This window comes from Ranitomeya imitator, chromosome 1 (genome assembly GCF_032444005.1).
Source record: "Ranitomeya imitator isolate aRanImi1 chromosome 1, aRanImi1.pri, whole genome shotgun sequence".
NCBI lineage: Eukaryota > Metazoa > Chordata > Amphibia > Anura > Dendrobatidae > Ranitomeya > Ranitomeya imitator.
Genome location: NC_091282.1, coordinates 693,551,385 through 693,572,774, shown reverse-complemented (window position 1 = coordinate 693,572,774; position 21,390 = coordinate 693,551,385). Strand labels below are relative to the sequence as shown.

Genomic DNA, 21,390 nt, shown 5'->3' with positions numbered 1-21,390 from the left:
TCATACTGTGTGGGGGCTCTGCGGGATATCATACTGTGTGGGGGCTCTGCGGGATATCATACTGTTTGGGGGCTCTGCGGGGTATCACACCGTGTGGGGACCTTCGGGGGGATCATATTTGGGGGCTCTGTGGGGGTATCATACTGTGGGGGGGCATCATACTGTGTGGGAGGGCTCTATGCGACAGCCTACTGTATGAACACTAACTGGCCTCACTGGGAGAGCAACTATACAGGAATGGTGACGTTGCCAGTGTCTGCCCCTCTTTCCTTCCTGATAATTCTGAGGCGTGCTATAACAACATATGGCAGCCGGACCCGCACAGAGGAATGGACCGCCCTCCAGCTACAAGTCCCAGTCCGTCACTACACAGGTAGGTGACCCAGTTGTCTGTAAGTAGACACCCCCGTCCCCACGTGACGCCGCGCCCTGCACACACAGCTAGAGCTCATTCACGGCCACACCCGGCGCAGGAAATCATTCACCAGAGTCACGTGACTTCTGTCAGTCATCACGTGATGCAGGCGCTTTAACTATTCCACAGCTACTGTGTCCCAGTGATGGGCGGATCTTAACGTCACAGGAACTGGCGCTCTGGCGACCGTGACGTCATCGGACTAGTAGGCGCGGGTGAGGCGGAGAGCGCTCAGTGCCGGGTTCTCGTGTGATCTGACTGGTGTGTCCCGGAAGTCTCCGCTCCTAGCTGAGGATGAAGGTGTCCTGTGACTCCGGTGCTCCGGGATCCCTGGGTCGGGCGTGGAAGCAGATGTCGTGGCTGTACTACCAGTACCTGCTGGTCACCGCGCTCTACATGCTGGAGCCGTGGGAGAGGACCATCTTCAGTATCCTTATCAGTATGCAGGAGGGGTGGGGAACTACAGGTGGCAGCACGGCGGCGGGGAGAGTGTGCTCCCGGGCGGACACCGGACGCGTCCTGTCACAGGTCACCCGGGGTCAGCAGGGCCCAGTGCGGCGGACGGCGGGGAGGAAGCGCTGGTGTGTGTGTGTGTATAATAATAATAATAATCTTTATTTTTATATAGCGCTAACATATTCCGCAGCGCTTTACAGTTTTGCACACATTATCATCACTGTCCCCAATGGGGCTCACAATCTAGAATTCCTATCAGTATGTCTTTGGAATGTGGGAGGAAACCGGAGTGCCCGGAGGAAACCCACGCAAACACGGAGAGAACATACAAACTCTTTGCAGATGTTGTCATGGGTGGGATTAGAACCCAGGACCCCAGCGCTGCAAGGCTGCTGTGCTAACCACTGCGCCACCGTGCTGCCCTAATGTATGTATGTGTGTGTGTGTATGTATATTTGTGTGTAATATTTATGTATATGTTTAGTTACTTGTGAGAAAAATGTTGCAAAGAAGCTATAAAGCTAGAAGTGTTAATAGTTTATTTTTTTTTTCAACAAAATACAAAGTGAACCATCAAAATGGAAATCTCAATCACATCAATAGTGCTGCTGCCCTTCTGCCTTCAGTATTTGGTGTGACCGCCTTTTGCTTTCAAATTGATATATCTTCTTCTAGGTACTTGCACACAGATTTTGAAGGACCTCGGCAGGAGGTTCTGCCAAACATCTTGGAGAACTAACCGCAGATCTGTGGCTGTCGCTTGTGCCAATCCTCCTGTCTCCTCATGTGATCCCACATTCTGGATGATAGGAGATCAGGGCTCTTTGGGGTGGGATCATCCCTTGTTCTTTATGCTCAAGACAGTTCTTAATACAGGCAGATACTTATCCATCATGAAATACTGATTGGAGCTTCTGATTGGCACCACATTTATTCTGCAACAGGACAACGACCGCAAACACAGCCAATGTAAAAAATGTGCACAAGTGACATCCACAGATTATCTGCGGTTAGTTCTCCCGAGATGTTTGGAGCAACCTCCCTGCCGAGTTCCTTGGAAACCTGTGTATAAGTACCTAGAAGAACTGATCCTGTAATGAAGGCAAAGAGCGATCACACCAAATTTTGATTTAGATTTCTCATTCACTTTCCATTTTCTTTTTGGAAAGAATTGTTACTTTTTCAGCATTATCTTTTCCTCACTTGCCTGAAATCTATGCTTTCAGGCAGTTGTTTTTCCTACATGGGGTATTTGAAGCCTTTTGATTTCCAGAAGGAATTTGCTTTTAAAGAATTGAAATGTAAGTGTTCACTCTGGGGTACATCTGCACGAGGTGACCACCAGAAGCAGCTGCTTCCTACAGGAGTTGTGTGCCCACCTGTCAGGTCCTCCCTGCACACCAGAGCCAGCTGGACCCTGTGAATTCTTTATCTCCTCTTGGATTCCTTGACTCATTTTTTTTTCCTGGAATCTTTGTTTGTTTTATTGATTGCAACCATAGTCCTAGTATATGTTCCATAGATTAAAATCAGAAGAACAGGAAGGAGATGTAACATTGTAACACAAATAATGTAACCATGTTTCCGGCGGAGAATCAGACCTGAAGAGATTCTCATGGTAAAGAGTAAGACAACTTGCAGGCAACTTGTTCCCCAGTTTTCCCCTAATCATGATCTATCTCTTAATAGGTATCTAAACCTAATGTTTTTATTGCCCTTAGAATTATAAAGAGATTTGTGGGGTCCGGGTCCTGAGATCTTCACTGATTGCTAATCCCCCACGGTTCACCAGAATCTGTACACTGTTCTGTGTGCTCTCTGAGGCAGGAGCTGTGCTTTAGTCTGCAGCCCTACATGTCTCTGAGAGGGGGATAGGCTGAGCGAGTACCCAGACCCCCACCTATCTACTTTGTAATTATAAGTGTAATGAAATCTGAAAAAACATTAAAAGGTTGACTTTTTTAACCAGTAGAAAGCCAGACCATTTAGAGTGCTGTCGTACTGCCTTTTAGCGCCTGTTTACTGGTTCTGTCAGGGCTTACACCTCGACACCCCACCTCACTGCCTGGAATTCGGGCATATTCACTGATGGGGCCATAGACTATAATGGTGCCGACAGCGAATGTGCGATCTATCGTCCATCATTTTCAGTTATATGCGCTCAGTGGAGGTGGACACTGAGATGTGGTGGACTGCATCTGGATGTTCATCTCCAGTAGGCGTACACATCCGCATACTCCTGAATCCCATTTTGCAGGGGGGGTTGGACGTAAGCCCCAATGTGACCAACGATTAAGTGCCAAAAGGCAGTGTGAAGGCATCCTTGCCCACCATTTTCGGGTTTTTTCATATGTGTGGTGTAAAGAGCTGTAAAATTTTTATCATTGATAACTGGGGCCTGCTTTTTGTTTTAACCGTGAGAAAATGTCTGTTTTTCACACTTAAGACCATAAAGGAACAGTAAAAAAAATACATTACAAAACGTGTTCATCTGTACCATAACAACTATTTTTATCTATTAACACTTTTTTCTGATGGGGTTAGGGCTCATAGCAATTTGGATTAGCAGTGGATTTTATGTTTTCCTATCGCCACGACAGCACCCCACGAGAGAGGGGATCTGCCCATCTTCAGGACAGGACCCTACAGGTTAAAAGGGGGGGGGGCTCCCCCTCACCTCCTCAGTTGGGTTCCTGTCCTGAAGTGAGAACCTGCAGGAAGCAAGCTTACCTGGGTCCAAGCTGCCTCTGTGTGGTATCTGAAAGAACGGCAGAGCCTGGGACGCCAGAAGAAGCGTCGGAGGTGCTCTGCACGCAGACCCCTCCTTATCTGGCAGATGGATGTCGTGATTCCAGGGTCCGGGGGAGGCCTCTCTGGGTCGCGCAGGTGGAGTGAATCTCCCTGCATTCACCCAGAAAGCCGGCTGGCATCATCTTCCAATGGCGGCAGTAAAGCGCCTGTGACCCTGAAGTGAAGGTGAGAACTTCCGTGGGAGACAGGGGAGAAGAGGAGGGGTGACCAGGCCTTAGGCGGATGCCAGGGCTGCAGCAAGAACGTTCTCTCTGGGGGATATGGAGGCACCGCCTGTGGAGGTGTCCGAGCAGCGCAGAGAGAGTAGCGGACACTCCAGGGTGAGCAAAACCACTAGCAAGAATGGTGAATGGGGCTGGGAGCCATCTGGGACCCCTACGTTGTGCACCGGAATCGGTACTCCACTAAGATACAGCCTCGGGTGGGGAGTGTGGTATGAATTCCTGGTAAGCTGATTTCCCCCTTCTATGCTCTATTCCCAGGTTAGAGATCAGCAAAGACTAAGCACAAGCAATGTACTTTGTGCACAGTACCCCTGCCTGACAGCTATGCTAAAAGGCTTTGTCAGTCAGGAATATGCCAGGCCCTGGAGGAGGAGGCTTCTGTTCATACATCGGATCTAAAGGCTGTCATTAGGGAAGAAATTAGGAGCTCCCTTAAGTGGAACGCCCATAAACGAGCTAGCATTGGAGTGAGCTCAGAATCTAGTCTGTCAATGGGGGGGCAGCAATTTGAGTCTTCAGAGTCCCCTTCATCATCTTCAGATGAGGAGGGGAGACCTTGCTTCCCCTTTGAAAACATGGACTCATTGGTGAGGTCAGTTAGAGCCACTATGTGGGTCAAGGACAGTAGAGAGCCCAAATCGGCTCAGGATCTCATGTTTGCAGGCTTGTGTCAGAGGACTCGCAAGTCCTTCCCAGTAATTGACACAGTTAATCGCCTCATTAAAAGGGAATGGGACAAGCGGGATAAGGGATTCCTGCCATCCGCCGCAAAACGGAGATACCCTTTTGAGCATAATGTACTGGCGGAATGGGTTAAGATTGCTAAAGTGCTCATCAAAGAGATCTGCACTACCGCTGGAAGACTGGGATCTTCTGAAGGATCCATCTCACAGAAAAGCAGACGTGCTCCTGAAGCAGGTGTGAGAGTCATCAGCTGGAGCTTTTAAGCCAGCAATTGCAAACACCTGTACCGCCAGATCCATGATGGTCTGGCTGGGCCAACTGGAGAATCAGTTACGTTCCAAGGTCCCTAGAGACCAGTTGTTAGACTCCCTCTCACAGGGGTGGCTTACCTTGCGGATGCTTCAGTGGATTCTTTACGGTTGGCTGCTAGATCTGCTGGCCTGACGAACGCTGCCCACCGAGTGATCTGGCTGAATAGCTGGAAGGGGGACGCACATGCTAGAGCAAAATTATGTGCCATTCCATGCCGGGGTGAGTTCTTGTTTGGCCCCATGCTGGATGAAATCCTCACGAAGGCAACTGACAGAAAAAGAGGGTTTCCTAATTTGTCTACCCCTCCTTTCAGAAACACCTTTAACCCCTTCCCGACCTTTGACGCCACGTAGGCGTCATGAAAGTCGGTGCCATTCCGACCCATGACGCCTATGCGGCGTCATGGAAAGATCGCGTCCCTGCAGATCGGGTGAAAGGGTTAACTCCCATTTCACCCATCTGCAGGGACAGGGGGAGTGGTAGTTTAGCCCAGGGGGGGTGGCTTCACCCCCTCGTGGCTACGATCGCTCTGATTGGCTGTTGAAAGTGAAACTGCCAATCAGAGCGATTTGTAATATTTCACCCATTATAACGGGTGAAATATTACAATCCAGCCATGGCCGATGCTGAAATATCATCGGCCATGGCTGGAAATACTAGTGTGCCCCCACCCCACCGATCGCCCCCCCAGCCCTCCGATCTGGCCGGTACACTGCTCCGGCTCCCCTCCGTCCAGTGCTCCGCTCCCCCCCGTGCTCTTGTCCGCTCCCCCCGTGCTCCAATCACCCCCCCGTGCTCCAATCACCCCCCCTGCACTCCGATCCACCCCCCCCCCCCCCCGGTGCTCCGTTCCACCCCCCCGTGCTCCATTCCAGCCCCCCCGTGCTCCGTTCCACGCCCCCCGTGCTCCGTTCCACCCCTCCCGCACTCCGATTCCCCCCCCCCGTGCTCCGATCCCCTCCCCCGTGGTCCCCCCCCCACCCCATCATACTTACCGATCCAGCCGGGGTCCCGTCCGTCTTCTCCCTGGGCGCCGCCATCTTCCAAAATGGCGGGCGCATGCGCAGTGCGCCCGCCGAATCTGCCGGCCAGCAGATTCGTTCCAAAGTGCATTTTGATCACTGAGATATAATCTATCTCAGTGATCAAAATAAAAAAAATAATAAATGACCCCCCCCCCCTTTGTCACCCCCATAGGTAGGGACAATAAAAAAATAAAGAAATTTTTTTTTTCCACTAATGTTAGAATAGGGTTAGGGGTAGGGTTAGGGCTAGGGGTAGGGGTAGGGTTAGGGCTAGGGTTAGGGTTTCGGTATGTGCACACGTATTCTGGTCCTCTGCGGATTTTTCCGCTGCGGATTTGATAAATCCGCAGTGCTAAACCGCTGCGGATTTATGGCGGATTTACCGCGGTTTTTCTGCGCATTTCACTGCGGTTTTACAACTGCGATTTTCTATTTGCGCAGTTGTAAAACCGCTGCGGAATCCGCACAAAGAAGTGACATGCTGCGGAATGTAAACCGCTGCGTTTCCGTGCAGTTTTTCCGCAGCATGGGCACAGCGATTTTTGTTCCCCGTAGGTTTACATTGAACTGTAAACTCATGGGAAACTGCTGCGGATCCGCAGCGTGTACACATACCTTTAGAATTAGGCTATGTGCACACTGTGCGGATTTGGCTGCGGATTCGCAGCAGTGTTCCATCAGGTTTACAGTACCATGTAAACATATGGAAACCAAATCCGCTGTGCCCATGGTGCAGAAAATACCACGCGGAAACGCTGCGTTGTATTTTCCGCAGCATGTCAATTCTTTGTGCGGATTCCGCAGCGTTTTACACCTGTTCCTCAATAGGAATCCGCAGGTGAAATCCGCACAAAAAACACTGGAAATCCGCGGAAAATCCGCAGGTAAAACGCAGTGCCTTTTACCCGCGGATTTTTCAAAAATGGTGCGAAAATATCTCACACGAATCCGCAACGTGGGCACATAGCTTTAGGGTTAGGGTTGGAATTAGGGTTGTGGTTATGGTTAGGGGTGTGTTGGGGTTAGGGTTGTGGTTAGGGGTGTGTTGCGGTTAGGGTTGTGTTTAGGGTTATGGCTACAGTTGGGATTAGGGTTAGGGGTGTGTTGGGGTTAGTGTTGGAGGTAGAATTGAGGGGTTACCACTGTTTAGGCACATCAGGGGTCTCCAAACGCAACATGGTGCCACCATTGATTCCAGCCAATCTCGTATTCAAAAAGTCAAATGGTGCTCCCTCACTTCCGAGCCCTGACGTGTGCCCAAACAGTGGTCTACCCCCACATATGGGGTACCAGCATACTCAGGACAAACTGCGCAACAATTACTGGGGTCCAATTTCTCCTGTTACCCTTGTGAATCAAAAAAAATGCTTGCTAAAACATAATTTTTGAGGAAAGAAAAATGATTTTTTATTTTCACGGCTCTGCATTGTAAACGTCTGTGAAGCACTTGGGGGTTCAAAGTGCTCACCACATATCTAGATAAGTTCCTTGGGGGGTCTAATTTCTAAAATGGGGTCACTTGTGGGGGTTTCTACTGTTTAGGCACACCAGGGGCTCTGCAAACGCAACGTGACACCCGCAGACCATTCCATCAAAGTCTGCATTTCAAAAGTCACTACTTCCCTTCTGAGCCCCGACGTGTGCCCAAACAGTGGTTTACCCCCACTCATGGGGTATCAGCGTACTCAGGAGAAACTGGACAACAACTTTTGGGGTCCAATTTCTCCTGTAACCCTTGGGAAAATAAAAAATTCTGGGCTAAATAATTATTTTTGAGGAAAGAAAACGTATTTATTATTTTCACGGCTCTGCATTATAAACTTCTATGAAGCACTTGGGGGTTCAAAGTGCTCACCACACATCTAGATAAGTTCCTTTCGGGGTCTAGTTTCCAAAATGGGGTCACTTGTGGGGGGTTTCTACTGTTTAGGCACATCAGGGGCTCTGCAAACGCAACGTGACGCCCGCAGAGCATTCCATCAAAGTCTGCATTTCAAAACGTCACTACTTCACTTCCGAGCCCCGGCATGTGCCCAAACAGTGATTTACCCCCACATATGGGGTATCAGCGTACTCAGGAGAAACTGGACAACAACTTTTGGGGTCAAATTTCTCCTGTTACCCTTGGGAAAATAAAAAATTGCAGGCTAAAAGATCATTTTTGAGAAAATAATTTTTTTTTTTTTCATGGCTCTGCGTTATAAACTTCTGTGAAGCACTTGGGGGTTAAAAGTCCTCACCACACATCTAGATTAGTTCCTTAGGGGGTCTAGTTTCCAAAATGGTGTCATTTCTGGGGGATCTCCAATGTTTAGGCACACAGGGGCTCTCCAAACGTGACATGGTGTCCGCTAATGATTGGAGCTAATTTTCCATTTAAAAAGCCAAATGGCGTGCCATCCCTTCCGAGCCCTGCCGTGCGCCCAAACAGTGGTTTACCCCCACATATTGGGTATCTGCGTACTCAGGACAAACAGGACAACAATATTTGGGGTCCAATTTCTCCTATTATCCTTGGCAAAATAGGAAATTCCAGGCTAAAAAATCATTTTTGAGGAAAGAAAAATTATTTTTTATTTTCATGGCTCTGCGTTATAAACTTCTGTGAAGCACCTGGGGGTTTAAAGTGCTCAATATGCATCTAGATAAGTTCCTTGGGGGGTCTAGTTTCCAAAATGGGGTCACTTGTGGGGGAGCTCCAATGTTTAGGCACACAGGGGCTCTCCAAACGCGACATGGTGTCCGCTAACAATTGGAGCTAATTTTCCATTCAAAAAGTCAAATGGCGCGCCTTCCCTTCCGAGCCCTGCCGAGTGCCCAAACAGTGGTTTACCCCCACATGTGAGGTATTGGTGTACTCAGGAGAAATTGCCCAACACATTTTAGGATCCATTTTATCCTGTTGCCCATGTGAAAATGAAAAAATTGAGGCTAAAAGAATTTTTTTGTGAAAAAAAAGTACTTTTTCATTTTTACGGATTAATTTGTGAAGCACCTGGGGGTTCAAAGTGCTCACTATGCATCTAGATAAGTTCCTTGGGGCGTCTAGTTTCCAAAATGGGGTCACTTGTGGGGGAGCTCCAATTTTTAGGCACACGGGGGCTCTCCAAACGTGACATGGTGTCCGCTAAAGAGTGGAGCCAATTTTTGATTCAAAAAGTCAAATGGCGCTCCTTCCCTTCCAAGCCCTGCCGTGCGCCCAAACAGTGGTTTACCCCCACATATGAGGTATCAGCGTACTCAGGACAAATTGGACAACAACTTTCGTGGTTCAGTTTCTCCTTTTACCATTGGGAAAATAAAAAAATTGTTGCTAAAAGATAATTTTTGTGACTAAAAAGTTAAATGTTAATTTTTTCCTTCCATGTTGCTTCTGCTGCTGTGAAGCACCTGAAGGGTTAATAAACTTCTTGAATGTGGTTTTGAGTACCTTGAGGGGTGCAGTTTTTAGAATGGTGTCACTTTTGGGTATTTTCAGCCATATAGACCCCTCAAACTGACTTCAAATGTGAGGTGGTCCCTAAAAAAAATGGTTTTGTAAATTTCGTTGTAAAAATGACAAATCGCTGGTCAAATTTTAACCCTTATAACTTCCTAACAAAAAAAAATATTTTGTTTCCAAAATTGTGCTGATGTAAAGTAAACATGTGGGAAATGTTATTTATTAACTATTTTGTGTCACATATCTCTCTGGTTTAACAGAATAAAAATTCAAAATGTGAAAATTGCGAAATTTTCAAAATTTTCGCCAAATTTCCGTTTTTATCACAAATAAACGCAGAATTTATTGACCTAAATTTACCACTAACATGAAGCCCAATATGTCACGAAAAAACAATCTCAGAACCGCTAGGATCCGTTGAAGCGTTCCTGAGTTATTACCTCATAAAGGGACACTGGTCAGAATTGCAAAAAACGGCAAGGTCTTTAAGGTCAAAATAGGCTGGGTCATGAAGGGGTTAAGAAGAGGTTGTACTTCCGAAGCAAATATGCAGACAGAGACTGGGAAGCGGTGGAACCAAAGTGGAGAGGTGCTTACTTCGGTGGGGCCTCATCGTCCAAGCGTAGGCGCAACTATCGCTAGCCTTAATATCCCAGTGGGCGGTAGATTAAAATATTTTTACAATCAGGGGGTCCATATAAAATCCAGCGCCTGGATCCTTGGTATTGTATCAATTGGAGTTTCGGAGTATTCCTCCAGGACTCCTTCCTGCTAACAACTTTCAAAAATTCACCCGACCGGCAACGGGCCCTGGAAATGGAAATTTTACAGTTAAGGGATAAGAGATTCCTGGTAGAAGTCCCTAGGGGCCAGGAAGGGAAATGGTTTTATTCTCCCTTATTCCTAATTTTCAAACTTGATGGTTCTTTTAGAACCATTATAAATTTGAGAAAGCTAAATAGATTCCTGCAGTGTCATAATTTTTAAAGGGAATCTGTCACCTACTTTTTCGTATACAACCCGTGGCAAAAATTATGGAATCGCCGGCCTTGGAGGATGTTCATTCAGTTGTTTAATTTTGTGGAAAAAAAGCAGATCACAGACATGGCACAAAACTAGTCATTTCAAATGGCAACTTTCTGGCTTTAAAGGGAACCTGTCACCCCGTTTTTTTTCAATATGAGATAAAAATATGGTTCAATAGGGCCTAAGCTCTGCTTTACATCAGTACCTTTCACATCCCCCGATTCCCCACCTTTGCTGAGAAAATACCTTAGTAATCTCTCCGTTTTCGTATGTCCAATCACCCGGTCCGATGGGCGGGGCCTAATTGCTGGTTCTCCCCACCTCCGGCTTTGCTCTACGAATCTTCTTTTCTGCTTTGGCGTAGTTTTCTGCGGCTGCACATTCAAGTGGCGTCTCGTGCGTGCACAGTAGGTTTTGCCCAACAGTCGGCAAAGCATTCAACTCATTGTGCATGCGCCGGCATTTTCGTTGACGTTCTGTGCCCCGGAAGTCTTTCTATGCTTCTGGAGCACAAAGCATAGGGTCAAAAGCCGGCGCATGCGCAATAATTTCATGCTTTGCCCACAGTTGGTCAAAGCATATTGCGCACGCATGAGACGCTAATTCAATGCGCAACCGCAGAAGCTGACCGCAATCTGTGCTATTTACAGATCTAGTTACGTCTGACATGCCAAGGAGCGGGGGGGGGGGGGGAGAGAGACAGCGATTAGGCCCCGCCCACCGGACTGGGGTGATTGACATACGAAAACGGAGAGATTACTATGGTATTTTCGCAGCAAAGGTAGGGAATCGGGGGGGATATGAAAGGTACTGATGTAAAGCTGAGCTCAGGCCCTATTGAACCATATTTTTATCTCCTATCGAAAAAACGGGGTGACAGGTTCCCTTTAAAGCCAGAAAGGGGTTAAAAAAAAAGTAACCATTATTGACTACCGCATTTTTTGTTCTTGATTTCTTTGTGTTTCTTAAAGCCAGAAAGTTGCCATTTGAAATTACTTTAGTTTTGTGCCATGTCTGTGTCTGCTTTTTTTTTGTTTTCCCCTACAAAATTAGACAACTGGATGAACAGCCTCCAAGGCATTCTGTAATGCTGTAGATAAGCCCCTGATGTAATCTGAAAGAGAAGAAAAACAAGTAAGATTATACTCACCTGGGGGTGCGGTCCAGTCCGATGAAAGTCCAGGTCCGGTGCCTCCCATCTTCATGCGATGACATCCTCTTCCGGCTCCTGCACAGGCATACTTTATCTGCCCTGTTGAGGGCAGCGCAAAGTAGCTGTGTGCAGGTGCTGGGCTTCTTGGACCTTTCCCAGCACCTGCGCACTGCAGTACTTGGACCGCGACGCCTATCGAACCGGCCAATGGGTGAGTATAATCTAACTTGTTTTTCTTATCTTTCAGGTTACATCAGGGCTTACCTACAGCATTACAGAATGGAATATCAGTGCAGATGTTTAAAGTCCATGGGTGGTCCGGAAGTAGTTAACCCCTTACCGACCTCCGCCGTATTATTACTGCCGAGGTCGTATCCCCTGCTTTGATGTGGGCTCTGGCGCTGAGCCCATCTCAAAGCCGGGACATGTCAGCTGTTTTGAACAGCTGACATGTGCCCGGAATAGGGGCGGGTGAAATTGTGATTCACCCGCCGCTATTAACTAATTAAATGCTGCTGTCAAATGCTGACAGCGGCATTTAACCGGCGCTTCTGGCCATCGAGCCGGAAATGAGCGCATCGCTGACCCCCGTCACATGATCGGGGGTCAGCGATGTGTCAGCACAGTAACCATGGAGGCTATTGAAGCATGGCAAAAGTGAAAAAAAAAATATATATATATATATATATATATATGTTTAAATCACCCCTCTTTCACCCCATTAAAAAAAAAAAAAAATCAAACCTACACATTTCGTATCGCCGTGTTAAATCGCCCGATCTATCAATAAACAAAAAAAAAGATTAACCTGATCGTTAAACAGCATAGCAATAAAAAAATTAGAAACGCCAGAATTACGTTTTTTGGTCGCCACGGCATTGCATTAAAATGCAAAAATAGGCGATCAAAAGAACATATCTGCACCAAAATGGTATCATTAAAAACGTCAGCTCGGCATGCAAAAAATAAACCCTCACCCGACCCCAGATCACGAAAAATAGAGACGCTACGAATATTGGAAAATTGCGCAATTTTTTAAAGAGAAAATTTTAAAGCAAAGTTTGGAATTTTTTTTACCACTTAGATAAAATGTAACCTAGACATGTTTGGAGTCTATGAACTCGTACTGACCTGGAGAATCATAATGTCAGGTCAGTTTTAACATTTAGTGAACCTAGCAAAAAAGCCAAACAAAAATCAAGTGTGGGATTGCACTTTTTTTTGCAATTTCACCGCACTTGGAATTTTTTTTCCTGTTTTCTAGTACACGACATGCTAAAACCAATGATGTCGGTAAAAAGTGCAACTTGTCCCACAAAAAAACAAGCCCCCACATGGCCATATTGACGGAAAAATAAAAAAGTTATGGCTCTGGGAAGGGGAGCGAAAAAAACGAGAACGGAAAAACTGAAAAGGGCAAGGTTGTGAAGGGGTTAAAGGAATTGTGGATCTAATATTTAGTTTGGTTTTTGTTTTCAGTGGTAAATAGAAATTAATATTTTCCACTATTAGACAATAGAGGAGCAGCTGCACACATTTGACTACAAAAGTAATAGTATTGCTAATTGGTGTTATGATTGCTGCCTAATAAAGGTTGACCTTAGGCTATGTGCACACTTTCAGGATTTTTAGCGTTTTTTCGGCTGTTTTCTGCCGAAAAAACACTTACATAAGCATCCCATCATTTTTAATGCATTCTGCATTTTTTGTGCAAATGCTGCGTTTTTTTTCTGCGGCGGAATCGCATTCCGGAAAAAAAACCAGCATGTTCATTCTTTGTGCAGAATTGCTGCGATTCCGCACACATAAGAATGCATTGATCTACTTACTTCCTGCATGGGGCTATGCCCACCATGCGGAAAGTAAGCGGACCATGTGCGGTTGGTCTCCAGGGTGGAGGAGAGGAGACTCTCCTCCAGGTCCTGGGAACCATATACCTGTAAAAAAAAAAAAGAATTAAAATAAAAATCGTGATATGCTCACCTTCCGGTGGCCCCCGCAGCCTTTCTGCTCCTCGAGATGTTCCTGTTCCCAGTAATGCCTTGCGACAGTGACTTGTGACGTAGCGGTTTCACGTGATGCTATGTCATCTTGGGTCATTGCCGCGAGGTATTACTTGGAACGGGAGCAACGCGAGGGCCGGGAAGCCTGCTGGGGCCGCCGGAAGCTGAGAATATCACGATTTAATTTTTTTTATTTTTAACATTATATCTTTTTTTACTATTGATGCTGCATCAATAGTAAAAAGTTGGTCACACTTGTCAAACACTGTTTGACAAGTGTGACCAACCTGTCAATCAGAATGCTAGGGTTTTCCAAGCGATCTGTAGCATCGCTTGGAAAACCCTAGCATTCTGCAAGCTAATTATACTTGCAAAGCGCTAGTGTTTAGCGGGAAAACGCATGCCAATTCCGCATGCGTATTTCCTGCGGCAGGGATTGCAGAATTTCCGCGGACATTCTGCAATGTGTGCACATATCTCACACTTAACGTGACCAATTAATGTAAAAACAATATTTTTATTTAGCAAAATCACATAAAAGATGTTAATAAACACCAATTACTACATGTAAAGAAGGGTACAAAATCCAAAAACAAGGGACTGTACTGCCATAGGTAATTTTAAAAAAAATCAGGCAGACAAATAGCAAGCATATAAAGTCATTTACCACTAATGAAAAGCCAAAATATGTATTTGAATTAATATGACTATTGTCTCTGAGTATGTATGGTGGTGAGATATAGATTTATATCACTAGATGAGTGGGTTAATACTTGTTCCCCTAACATTCTGACCACCAATATACTATTGGGATATGGCATACATACAATGGCGTACAACTCTTTATCGGACAAGGCTGGTGATTCCCAAAGCTGTCACATTTATTCCTGGTTACAAAATCTGGAAACAGAGGTTAAATGGAGCACAGCACGCAGAGAAACATCAAGCACAGTGGGTTTGAGTTGGTCAGTGGATGATAGGATCAGAAGGGAAAGGAGTGATTGATAAGCGGGGAAGGAAGCAGTGGGGAAGGAAGCAGATTTCTCTAAGTTGCATTTATTTATTTATATAGCACCATTGATTCCATGGTGCTGTACATGAGAAGGGGTTACATACAAGGATTCCTCTAGTCACCTCTACTAGTGATTGTGTAAAGTTTGCAAAAAGTACAGTTCCAATATAAGCTTGAAAATCCCCCATGCTGCCCTATTCGGGAGAAGGCTTTCTCAATCACCCTCTCCTTCTTTTTTTTTTTTTTTTTTTTTTATATAAACATTGAGGCCTATGGAAAACAGATCCGTTAAATAGCCATCCATTTTTCTCCCACTTGAAATGGATCTAGTAAGCAAAAAGCAGATTTGTTTTCAAATGGAAGAAAAACAGATGGCTATTTAACAGATTGGTTTTGAATGACGAATCCAGTTAAAATAACCCTTGTCAATGGATTGCCGACAGATCATTAGTGGACATGTGAACATAGCCTTAGAAAGGAATTTGTTATATTGTTAGTCTAAATAAAGGGGTGTGGCCCAACTGTACAATGTTCTGGTCCCCCTCTCCCCCCCCCCCCCCCCCATAGGAAAACCTTGTCTTCCCAGCTGCATTTTTTTAAAATAGTGAAACAAAGAGTTTACCACCCTCTTCTGATCCATCATGAAGTCTCCACTGGTGCTCCTGGTGTCTGTTAGCTGCAGCACTCTCGGCGAGATGTCAGTGCTGCAGACAGTGACAAAGTGAGCAGGGGTGAGAACTCAGTGCTGGGCTTGGGGAGGGCGAATAAAGGAGGTTGTGTGTTTTCCAAAACGGGAAGGGAACACCCCTCCCAATATGGATTTTGCATTGTTCTGTTATTAACTGCATGAAATAAACTTTGCTTTTACAAAATTCCTTAACCCATTTTCCTTAGATTCCATGTTGGTGTCCATCATCGGAATGGCTTTGTATACGGGATATATCTTTATGCCACAGCACATCCTTGCCATCTTGCACTATTTTGAGATTGTTCAATGACACATAACATCCTTGCACATCAAGGTCTAAAAGGACAGAGCATTAGTCTTGGACATTTCTGGTGTCAGACTGGAACTATAGAAGTTGTCTTCACCATGTCAAGCTGAGAAGATGCCAAAATTGGATGAGCGTGGTCTCTAGTGAAACTGCCATAATCTTTACCCTATTGGCAAGGTCATTGCGGTCTTCTTCTAATGTCCAACCTCTGTTCACCCTACTGGTTTCATCACCCAAGAGCGCTGCTAACCATGCTATTCTGGCAGGGCTGCGGGCAGGATTTGTCTGTGCGACATGTTTTGTGGAAAGTAATAGCTATTTTAATATTGCACTGTAAATGTGTTTTAGATCAACTTGTTTCTTTTCTCTCCTTGTGCGGCTGCATCTCGTCTCACTTGGGTTTATGATGTCACACGAGTTTGGACACATAACTTTGTTAATTATAAAGCAAACACAAATGCAGCACCTCTGTACGCAGGCCACTAAGTTTAATATTTTATCACTTAAAAAAAAAAACTTTCTTAAGCTGTTCAGATTCTGTATGATTTGTGCCTTTAACATAAAATCTCATTATGACAGCTGTGCTTTTATGGTTATTTAAGGGTTAGTCCATCTTTAAAGATGGGAACAATTGGAAAATTCTTGTAAAAGGGAATTTTCCACTTTACTACAGACTATTTGGCTGTTTACCCAAATGCATCTAATTTTCTTTGATGGCTTATTACCTTAGAGTCCGGCCACCTCCTGCTGGACAGTGCTACAGAGCTTGTAAGCACTGACTCCGACTGGATGGTGGCCGTATGCAGCAGGAAGCTGGAAAGTAGTGTGCTCGTGATAAAGTATGAGACAAAAAAAAACAACAAAAAAAAAAACAAAACCTCCATTTTAAAGGACATAAAGATTGGTGAATAATAAATGTAAGAACATTATAGACTTGTCAAGACCAGTCCTTCACACCAGTCACCTAACTGGTGGCATGAAATGTATGAGACCTGTATCAGATGGGATAGAATAAATGAGGTCAAAGAGGACTCCTCATAAGTGACCACTGATTGCTTGGTTTATCAATGCTGCAGTGCTGAGTATTCAGTTTTTTTGTTAAAAAATTCCAGCAATAAGGGCCATTTTAATTAGCGCTTTGAGGGGGTGTCTTTAGGCTGCTCAGCATTATTAACACGTGAGCCATGTACTATGTAAAGACCCCCTTGCACCCAAAATATATCTATATGGCGGATTTAAAAAAACAAAAGCAATGCTTAGGGGGGATCTGCGGGAATAATAAAATAGGAGCATAAACTGCCTACTTTAGACCAGGTGACTGGTCCTATTTCAAGAGGTTTTACGGACTTAAAGGGGATCTGTCACTAGGCTCAACCCTCGGAAGCTGTCCATATGGGCATGTATGACATAGGAAGCTGAATAAAATGATAGTGATATCTGCGATCTGATGTCTTATTCCAGAGAAATTCAAATTTCACTGAACATATAAATGAGCTGTTAAAGGGAAACTGTCGGCAGAAAAATGCTATTATAACCATCACTTCAGCACTGACACACAAGGCTGTTAGACCATGCTGCACCAAGCGTTCTAGAGCCTGGTGACCTGGATGCCATCCTGACTAGGTCAGGTCACCGTGGCAACGATCTGCCCCCTCGCGATGACGTTGCAGGGGTGCAGATCGGAGGGGGAAGAGGGAGTCCCCTCCCCCTGCCTGCCTTCTAAATGCTGCGATCGATATCGATCACAGCATTTAGGGGGTTAAACTGCCAGGAATGGTGCAGGCACCACTCCTAGCAGTGAGAACCGGGTATTGAGCTGTGATGTAAGCTCTTATACGCCGAGCGATTGCCATGATGGATATATACATCATTGGTTGGGAAAGTCCTTCCCTTCCTTGATGTGTATATATACTGCAAGCTTTGGGATATCGATGCAGCTGTTCCCGGTTTTACTCACAGTAATTTGCTCTGCTAAGGAGGACAATGTAGGGAAAGAATGAATGTCTTTTGCAGCCTTTGTTAGACCTAGAGGTAAGTGGAGACATTTTTTTCATTTTGGACTACTTAAACTACCTTATTACTATGTAACACCTATTAACCTCTTAGTGACCGCCAATGTCTTTTTACTGACCTGAGATATGAGACTAGCCTCCCCATACAGGTGACAATCCAGTAGCTGTCGGCTGTCCACTATAGCTGACAACTTGCTGCATCATCCCCAATCAGTGTTGGCACCGTCCATACTTTTAACCCCTTAGATGCTACTGTCAATAGTGACTGCATTATATAAGTGGTTAACAGAGTGTGGGGGCTTCCTCTTTTATCCCCTTCGGCATCTTGAGATCAGCACTGTGGTCCTGATGTTTGCCATGGCAATTCACTGCCAAATAATGGACTTAGTCAGCCGGCTATAGTAACCTGTTCAGAAGTTAGCTACATTTAGGTGGTAAAAATACACTTCATTTCTGTCATGTCACTTTGCATTAACTCCTGAAAAATCACCTGAAGGGTTAATAAATTACCTGACAACAATTTTCAATATATGTCAAGAGGTGCTGTTTTTAAAATGGTACAATTTTCCCTTTCGCCACGACAGCACCCTACTGGAGAGAGGGATCCGCCCCACAGGAACAGGAAACCTACAGAAAGATAAAGGGTGGCGGTCTGCCTCTCCTCAGTTTAGGTTTCCTGTTCCTGCGGGGACGGCAGGATCTCTATGGAAAGAATACCTGGATATGCACACCGCCTGTGCGGTATCTCTGGGAACGGCAGGGGCTGCAGTCCAGAGGCAGCGTCGGGGGAGATCCGTTTGATGGCTTCCTCCTCGTCTGGTAAGGAGCCCCGGATGATGGCCAGGTCCGGGTGAGGCCGCCTGGCTTCACCTCCGAATTAGGGTGGCGGCAGCAAGCGCTGGAGTCCTGGGAGCGTTTCGGAAGTAAGTCCGAAGTAAAAATTCCGGACTGCGCATGCGCCGACCGCCACCAAGGATTGCCCAGAAGTAGTGGTTTAACTTCCAGAGCATCCTGGCTGGAACCAGCGGTGGGGGGGAAGCGCGGCAATGCGTAGTTTTGGAGAAAAACGCATCCTGCAAAGTTGCCCGCAGGATGCGTTTTTTCTCCATAGACTTTCATTAGCGACGGATTGCCACACGTTGCATCCGTCGTGCGACGGATGCGTCATGTTTTTGCAGTCCGTCGGGACAAAAAAAGTTGCATGCAACGTTTTTTTGTCCGTCGGTTCCGCCTTTTCTGACCACGCATGCGTGTCCGGAATTCCGCCCCCTTATCCCCGGACCTTACAATGGGGCAGCGGATGCGTTGAAAAACGGCATCCGCTGCCCCCGTTGTGCTTTTACTTCACAGCATGCGTCGGTACGTTGGCCCGACGCACTGCGACGGGCCCATACCGACGCTAGTGTGAAAGTAGCCTTACAGGTCTGCTCCCGAGCGCGTATCTGGTTCCGCCCCACCTTGGCCAGATAGGCCATCACAGCATTGCCGTGATCGAATTTTTTTCTTATGTTAAATGGTAAAATCATATTGCTGTAATATCAGGCTCTATCTAAGCCTCCCCCTCTTCCGGCATGCTACAGACAGGTAAGACACAGGTCTCCCTGTTATGATGAGCCTTCACCATATTTACGTGAAATACTTTCTGACGCTTTGCATGTTCATCTAGGGTCAACACATAGTTAACATCATTTAGCCGCTTGTGTACAGTGTATGGTCCCTCCCATGCGGCCTGTAATTTATTCTGTAACATAGGGACCAACACCCAAACCTTCTGCCCCTTCTCGTAGGCCCTCAGTCTGGCATTACGGTCATACCAGTCCTAGTTGATTTGAGCCTGGGTCACATTCTCATGGGCCAATATGCTCAGTTTTTGCATTCTTTCTCTGAGCCACAGTACATATTCAACCACCGAGACGCCTGTAGTTTTGGGGTCGCCCTCCCAACAGTCCTTAATCAAATCAAGTGGCCCCTGACCCTCCTCCCATAAACCAGTTCAAAGGGGGAGAATCCTGTAGACGCCTGGGGTACCTCTCTGTGCGCAAACAACAGATGAGGGAGGTACTGCTCCCACTGTCTCCCTTCAGTCTCCACCAGTATTTTAAGCATTTGTTTTAATGTCCCGTTAAAACGCTCGCAGAGTCTGTTGGTTTGGGGATGATAGGCGCTGGCCACAAAATGCTGCACTTGTTTCTTTTCACATATGCTTTCCATCAGATTAGACATGAATTGGGTTCCCTGATCGGTTAACATTTCCCTGGGGAAACCCACACGAGAGAAAACAGTCAGTAAAGCATCCGCCACTTTGTCTGCTCGGATGGAGGACAGTGCCACAGCTTCCGGCTATCGTGTAGCATAGTCCACCACTGTGAGGATGAACTTTTTTGCCAGAGCTGCTAGGTATTGCAAGTGGCCCTATGATATCCATAGCCACTCGCTCGAAAGGCTCATCGATCACTGGCAGTGGTATCAATGGAGCTTTCTGCATGCTCCAAGACTTTCCAACTCTCTGACAAACTACACATGATCGACAGTAATTGGCAATATCTGTCCCCATCTTGGGCCAATAGAAGTTATGTGTCAGGCGAGCTTTGGTCTTTTGTATTCCAAGGTGTCAAGCCAGAGGAATATAATGAGCAATTCTCAATAATTGTTCCCTGAATGGATAAGGAATGATTAGCCGCTTTTCAAAGTCCCAAGGTTCTGTAGAATCAGTGGGGAGAGTCTCTTTACAAGGTCTGCCCTGGTCCCAGCATACTGTCTTTTTGTCAGAAGCAGTAGGGGGTTGGACTACAAGACATCTGAGCTTCTCCAGACTGACATCTGTCCGCAAGGCCTCATGGAAGCTCTGTCAGTCTGCAGGCCCTGGCCTAGTGTGACTGCCAGTCTCTGCTCTGAAGCTGAGTCTTCATTGTCGGTTATCAGGGACCTTGGTGGGTCTGCCATGTGAGGAGGCTCCTGGGCCATAGTATGGGCCTCCTGATCTGGCAGTTCTATTTGAGACTCATTCTCTAATCTCCAGGGTTGAGTCTGAGCCGCAGCCTGACTCCGGGTCACAGCTGCCACATACGTACAGTCCGGTGCATTGGTACATTTTCCCTCCTTGCACAGGATCTCAGGTGGGTGACTTGCTTCCACCTTCTCTGTAGCATTTACTTGCAAGGGAGGAATATAGTGGGACACCATCCTCCCCAAGTCTGTGCCTAGCAACACATTGGTGGGAATAGCCTCTGATACTCCCACTTCTCTCAATCCTTTCCCTGCTCCCCAGTCCAGGTACACACGGGCCATGGGCACGGCAGGGCTGACCCCTCCAATCCTGGTTATAGACAGTCTTTCCTGGTATAATATCCACTGCTGGATGCACCAGAGTCACCTCTTCCCCAGTGTTTCTGAGACCAATGGTGACTTTATTGCTAACAGTAACAGATTGACTGTTCTTATTAGTCCTCACATCAGAGCCGGCCACAAAGAGGACAGAAAGTGGGGGCCCAGACGGCTTTGTGGATGTAGTTGGGCATTTCTCCCTATCAGGGCAAACTGCGCTGACATTTCCCACTTTGTTGCAGGAGACGCACCAGCATGCATCACCTAAAGAATGTCTATTCCCAGGGATCCCGTAGGAGGTGGGCTTGGACAGCACTGGTGATTGGCCAGCAGAGGGAGAAGGGTCCCCGTTTGGTTTACCTCCCTTCCAGCTGAATCCCGATAGCTTCCGCACCTCCGGCATCATTTTAGCCACATAACAAGGAAGTTTTCCAGACGTGGTTTCCTTGGATTTATGTTCTGGGAGGGGGTTAGCTGCTGGATGTTAGCCCTTTCT

General features: G+C 46.4%; 1 protein-coding gene across 1 annotated transcript; it reads left to right on the top strand.

Moving 5' to 3' along the window:
* The first annotated feature begins 565 nt into the window (after positions 1-565).
* SPTSSA (serine palmitoyltransferase small subunit A) lies at positions 566-16,136 on the top strand. Its single transcript, XM_069730577.1, has 2 exons — positions 566-842; positions 15,458-16,136. Exons 1-2 carry the CDS (start codon positions 710-712, stop codon positions 15,559-15,561), a joined length of 237 nt encoding a protein of 78 aa, XP_069586678.1. The 5' UTR covers positions 566-709; the 3' UTR covers positions 15,562-16,136.
* The last annotated feature ends 5,254 nt before the right edge of the window (positions 16,137-21,390 follow it).

Bases quoted from the DNA above. Each gene is read 5' to 3' on its own strand.
- SPTSSA (XM_069730577.1), top strand. From the start codon at position 710: ATGAAGGTGTCCTGTGACTCCGGTGCTCCGGGATCCCTGGGTCGGGCG. The intron at 843-15,457 runs GTATCCTTATCA...CATTTTCCTTAG, and splicing joins GTGGGAGAGGACCATCTTCA to ATTCCATGTTGGTGTCCATC.